General features: G+C 49.5%; 1 protein-coding gene across 1 annotated transcript in view; it reads right to left on the bottom strand.

Annotated features, from left to right (window-relative positions):
- The window catches only part of SLC4A11 (solute carrier family 4, sodium borate transporter, member 11), a gene marked incomplete at its 5' end in the record, with an annotated part of 170,768 nt that overhangs the window by 112,414 nt on the left and 51,955 nt on the right, over positions 1–6,399 (bottom strand). Inside the window, one exon of the mRNA XM_015406518.1 lies at positions 5,588–5,669. Coding sequence (XP_015262004.1) covers positions 5,588–5,669 — 82 coding nt within the window. The remainder of the gene's footprint in view (positions 1–5,587; positions 5,670–6,399) is intronic.

Here is a 6,399-nt window from a genome sequence, read left to right as displayed (position 1 = left end):
ATCACCTCCTACTTAACACTTCTATCCGGAGATGCCGGGGATTGAACCTGGGCCCTTCTGCATGCCAAGCAGATGCTCTACCCCTGAGCCACGGCCCCTCCCCAAGGAGATAATGAAGGGATAAAGTTTCTGCTCTGGTAAGGACGCAGAAGATCCTTAAAAGGTTTCTCTTTGTATTCACTTCGATTCCACAAGAGAATTCCACGACCTCATTTGTTTTCTGCTCTATAAAATACAATCTTCTCATTAAGCGCAGCGCTGGCCCCATAAGCTGTCCTCTGCTAACAACGGGGGCTTATTTGCATTTTTAAACAGCGGACTGGCATTCACTTGATGCGTCACTCACACGAGAGATGAGGGAAGAGGCATTGCAAACGACAGGAGCCCGGTGTCTAAATGCACATTTCGGACTTTTCCTCCCAGTAATCAGGCCTTACAAATACAGGAGGCGCTTTATTCGATCTGACAGCTTGTGCCGGCCTTAATATTCTTTTTTTTTTTTTTGCCAGTCGTGCCCTATATTTATAGCCCTTTTAAGACAAAATTGCACACTGTCCAAACTCACACGGCTATTAAAAGCTTCCCCCCCCTTCACCAAATAATAAGATACAATTTTTTAAAAGAAAAGCTTTGAAACAATCATCGCGGCAATTAACCCATCCACGGCTCCCCAAAACGACTCTCTCTATTAATCAGGAATACAAAAGGGATGGGGGGGGGGGACCGTACAGCAAACCCTCCGTGGGGTACCACCGCCTCGAAACATATTTCTCGGGCCTCGCTTACAAGAGAACGGCGCATTACTCATCGGCCCTGAATTATTCAGTCCTCGGGGCTGCCGCCCGCAGAAGGGAATGTGGAATTTACGGCCGCCCGCCGCATGCGTTTAATTAATCTGAACACTTGTTCCGTACCCAGTCTCCCATAACCAAGCCGTGGGAGGACAGAGAAGCCCAGACAGGTGCCTTATGAATCCCTCCCACAGAACCTGCCAGAGAGGAGGTCAAACGGGGACACGCTTGCCTCAACACTATCGGGCACTTTACACTTCCCTGACAAGCTCGCATCAGTGTCAGGAACTTTAGGCAGGTAACGCCACACACGCAGGCTTCTTCAGAAGATAAGTGTTCATTTGGTAATCCCAGGACTAAAGTAACTCGTATACAGCTTGTGTTAGGAATGGCCTGTAATATGATGGCCGCTGACTTATAGGATATTCAAACTGCCCGCCTCCCCAGTTGCAAAAGCCAATAGTTAGTTTCCATGCACACGGGCAAAAGCTAGCGAGCAAGCATTTTTGCGCCTAAACTGTGAGGTGCAGGGGGGCGGGGCACATGACAAAGCCCCGCCCCCTGCTTCCGGCCGCCCCGCTTCCAGCCCTCATTCAGCCAGGAGGAGGCAGGAGAAGAGGGAGGGTAAGTTGCTTCCTCCCCACCTCTCCCCACCCCTGCCTGCCTGGGGCCAGGGAGGGCCTTGGCGGGGCTTCCTTGCACTCCCGCTGGCCTTGCAGGTCCACCGCCGGGCCCCAGATGTCAGGGGGTGTGGCATATGCTAATGAGTTATGCTAATGAGTTCCCCTAGCTCTTTTTCTATGAAATGACCCCTGGGCAGGGCTACCTGACAATCAGTTCTGTAGGAGAAGGCGCATGGATTTTTTAGCCCCGCTTGTGGACTTTTAAACTATCTGGCCGTTTCTCAGAGGCTAACCGATGGTCAACAAAAATGGAACTTCCGTGTCCTTGCTGAAGCTAAAAATCTTGTGTTTGGTGTAGTGGTTTGGTGTAGTGGTTAAGTGTGCGGACTCTAATCTGGGAGAACCGGGTTTGATTCCCCACTCCTCCACTTGCACCTGCTGATGTGACCTTGGGTCAGTCACAAGCTCTGGCACAGCTGTCCTTGAAAAAGAGCAGTTTGTGTCAGAGCTCTCTCAGCTCCACCTACCTCCCAGGATGTCTGTTGTGGGGAGGGGAAGAGAAAGGAGTTGGTAAGCCACTCTGAGACTCCAAGTGAAGGGCATGGGGAATAAATCCAATCTCTTCTTCTCTTCTTCTTCTTCTTCTTCTTCTTGTGTTACATGACTGTAAATCAATGCACCTGAGCTCCCTTTGTATGTGTGTGTGGTTCTGCATCCCACGGCAGCCATTTTGTTCTTGCACCCGCCACCCTTCATCGGAATTCCAAATCGCCCACAGGCTCAAAAAGACTGGGAAATCCGCCCTGACCTGGATAGCCCAGGCAAGCCCGATCTCGTCAGGTCTCAAAAGCTAAGCAGGGTTGACTCTAGCAAGTACTTGGATGGGAGACCTCCTTGGAATACCAGCAGTCAGGAGGCGGGGGCAGGCTTCATTCAGCCACCTCTCTGAATATCCTCCAGGCCCCCAGTAGGGGTCGGTCACCAGAGGTCAACATGACTTCCAGGTGCACACGCACTCATATGCACACACAATATTAAAACAAACAAACAAAGACTGGGGATCCCTGCTCTATCTGACAGGAGGCATTCTTGACTTTTTTTTAAGTAAAAGAAGGTCTCTGTGTGGTACAGTTCATTTAGGTAACATCATCCCCAACTCCATGTCCACAGTGTCATGGGCGTGGATGAGGATGAGCTGACAGAGCCTGCAGAAACCGCAGCTGGCCCCTCTGAAGCAGCAGAGGAGGATAGCTGGCAAGTGCCTGCAACAGCAGTCTTCACACCTGGCCCAGATAAGAGGGAAGAACTGCAAGCTGAAAGTCCTCCTGACTCACCCCCACACGTGATTCGTTTAAGGGAGCGACTGCGGCAAAACTTAGCAACCAGGCGAAGAGAGGCCAGGCTACAAGGGAGACGCTCAGCCAGCCCAGAGTTCTAACAGGAGCCTGGGCAATCGTGCAGCTGGCTAATTGGTTGTTTTGTTGTTCAGTCGCACAGTCGAGTCCGACTCTTCGCGACCCCATGGACCAGATCACGGGGTCGCGAAGAGTGATTGGTGGCAGCATTTAACTCCACACTCTGGGCAGTACTCTTCGTGGAAGCAACGAGTCAGCTTCGCGCTGCTTGCATTCCCTTCGGCTTGGCTCTTGCACCTAGTGTCAGGTTCTGCCGTGACATCATTAATCAACCTTCCACCTAGACCACTTGGCTCTGTGTTCCTGGCTCCTAACCCCGGGCTTGGCTTTGGACTAAGTTTCTGGTTAGTGATTTGGACTTGGCTCTGTGTTCCTGGCTCCTGACCCCGGCTTGGCTTTTTGGACTTTGCACTGTCTTCTTGGCTCCTGACCTTGGCCTGTTTTGGACTCCCTTTGACCGGCACCCCAGCCCATGACACACAGGATCCTCAGAACAACTTAAAAGAAGTTCACTAAAAAAGCAACAAGCCAGATGTTGAACGTCTGGAGAAACTTCCTAAAGGTACAAGCAGCTGGACGGTTCCTCGAGGGGGTAGGGCCCTCCCTTGGTGGAGGTCTTCAGGCAGCGTCTGGACAGCCGTTCTTCTGGGATAATCTAGTTTTGGAGGTGTTGCCCTGAACGGGGGTTGGACCAGAGCGACCTGCTGTCCTACTCTATGACTTTATGATGGAACATCAACATCTAAAACCGAACCAAACTGCTTTAACGTGAAAAACCAGGCTAGTGTGCAGTTAACACAAACAAGAACAGCCAACCTGCGGCGTTCTTGCTTATTGGGGAGACAGTTTTACCTTTAAACACGCTTTGTGTACCTAAACTTGGTAGATTTCTGCTGCCACCAGGAATTAAAATTTCCAAATCTCTCTCTCTGCTGGTAGAATGACCTAGGGTCTGGGAACTTCAGAAAACTATGTGGCCCTGAGGAAGGACTGTACTGATTTCGGGGATAAGTTTAAACAAAAATTGATTTATTTAATAAAGGACAAAATAGGTTTCTGGTTATTTTGAACAGTTACTGAAGAAAGGAACTTGTAGATATAACTGGCAAAGCTTGGTGCCACAAACAGTCTCTCAAACGCCAAACTCCACTCTGACAGGCTTATACACTCAGTATACTCTCTCATCTATATAGCCACCCAGGCTTAGTCTCTTTGTTTTATTCACACTGAATGGAATCAGCTCTCTTAGTCACACAGACTAAACGGTTGGTCTTATTCACACAGAATTAGACTCAAAATCCCATAGTCACACAGACCATGTTCTCTCTTCAAACTTCACACACAGAATCACTTCACAGACACCCCTCCTCCCACACTCTCAGCAGCCAATCAAATCACACTCATCTTGCCTCCGCACAAATTCTACTAAGTGTCTCGCCCACAAAGCCTCTTGGAACCAACCAGTCAGCTCCACCCACTAGGTGCAGCTACCATTGGATCATAACGTGCTTCAATCACTCATCCAGCCCCCCCCCCCAGGGTCTACTGGCCTGCATATTAAATCACAGCTAGCATACATATTAAAACCTAGAAATGAAATACACACTACATAATTACATAGTGAAAACATCACATAGCAGTTTGATGCAAGTTAATCAGGAAAGAGGATGCTGGGTTCTGGGATGGACCCCTGAGCTGCTAGGTTTCCTAGTGGAAGGCCTTCCTGTTCCTACCTTAAAAGATGGTTTTGAGGACTACTGTGAAGTACTCTTAGCACAGAAAGAGCTAAAAGTATCAGCAATGGGCTGTTGGTGTCAATGATATTTGCGAAAATATGTCCTTTGAATTAGCATTTACTCATGTCCCATTGCGTTGCAGTGGCTCAAGTGGTGAAGAGGTAGTTCAGCAGTTCGAGACCCAATTGCCGTGTGACGGAGTGAGCTTCCGTCTCTGGTCCCAGCTCCTGCCAACCTAGCAGTTCGAAAGCAAGAAATTGCAAGTCGATAAATAGGTACCGCTTCGGTGGGCAGGTAACAGTATTCCATGCGCCTCAGTGTTTAGTCACGCCCAGGGGTCATTTCGTAGAAAAAGAGGTGCAGGAGCTCATCCGCGTGACTCATTAGCGTAACTCATTTGCATAGGCCACACACCCTTGACATCACCGGAGGTGTGTCAGAAGGCAACACCCACCACTCAGGCTCCACTGGACTCTTTTGGATTGCTAGCTATTGGGGGAGGGGAGAATGTGCAGATCTGTCCTTGCAGAGGAGGGAGAGCTTGTACCTGAATAAAACTTGGTCCTAAAGGTGCCACTGGACTGTTTTGGACCGGGGGGGCGGGGGGGCTCTGCAACTTACCTGGCTGCTTCTTGCTCTGACTGAGGGCTGCTGGGAGCAGGGGGCGGGGCTTGTTGCATGTGCCCACCCCCTGGGCTCTTTACTGCCAGAGCTCCGCTCCTGTGCGCTCCTGCAGGAAATGACCCCTGGTCACGCCGGCCATGTGACCATGGAAATGTCTTTGAACAGCGCTGGCTCTTCGGCTTGGAAACGGAGATGAGCACCGCATCCCTAGAGTCAGATTCGACGGGCTTTCGAGCAAGGGAAACCTTTACCTTTTACCTAGTGTCCCATTAGAAAACTTGTTCTTCCTCGAGAAGCTTCTAAGCATATGCAGAAGGCAGAACAGAGCTCCTATGGTAAGAGCTACATGAAATGCATACTTTAAAAATACAACAGACTGTGGATCGAGCTGTACTTACATGATACAGAGCCAGGACTGCTGATATTGTACCCCCGTGACGGTCGCTGTGACACCCTGAATTGTATCCGACAGGAGGTGAACTGTCCCCACCAAAAAAAAAGAAAGAAAGAAAGACAAGTTGAAATTTATTTAAGAATTAGGGCGGCCTCACACAGCTCGCCTGGAAACTACCAGTTAAAAATCTCATGTAGGAGTAGGAGATGGGAAAGACCTCCGCCTGAGACCCTGGAGAGCAGCTGCCAGTCTGAGTGGACAATACTGACTTTGACGGACTGAGGGTCAGATTCAGTCTAAGGCAGTGTCACGGTCTAAACTTTTCTCAAAGGGCCGTTTTGCTGCTGTTGTCTCTTCACAGCAGAAGGACCAGCTCAGGAGATAGGAGGATTAAACAGTTACCGTTAAAAACACCCAATCGTTGATAAAAAATATCATATCATAGCCTTCAGATGTGAAGTTCGATAGAGTTAATGCATGGGAGAAAGCTGCCCTGAGCACTGTTCCCTCTAAGCTGAGTTAGTGTGAGCTAGCTCACAGTTTTTTAGCCTCTGGCTCACACGTTTTTGTCCTCGCTCAGGAAGGAGGGCTACAGAGCAAACTGATTTATGCAGTCGCCAAATCGCCCGCTCACAATTTTAATGCCAGTAGCTCACAAAGTAGAAGTTTTGCTCACAAGACTCCACAGCTTAGAGGGAACTTTGGCCCTGAGCCCATTTTGGGGGTAGAGCGGGGTATAAATTCAATCAATAAATAAATCAGTTTGGAATACATAGATATATACAAGTGGGAACCCGCGAGGAATTGCGGGGGGGG

This window comes from Gekko japonicus, unplaced genomic scaffold (assembly GCF_001447785.1).
Source record: "Gekko japonicus isolate JY-2015 unplaced genomic scaffold, Gekko_japonicus_V1.1 scaffold1774, whole genome shotgun sequence".
Taxonomy (NCBI): Eukaryota; Metazoa; Chordata; class Lepidosauria; order Squamata; family Gekkonidae; genus Gekko; species Gekko japonicus.
Note: the sequence above shows the minus strand (reverse complement) of the source record. Positions and strands in the feature narration are given on the sequence as shown.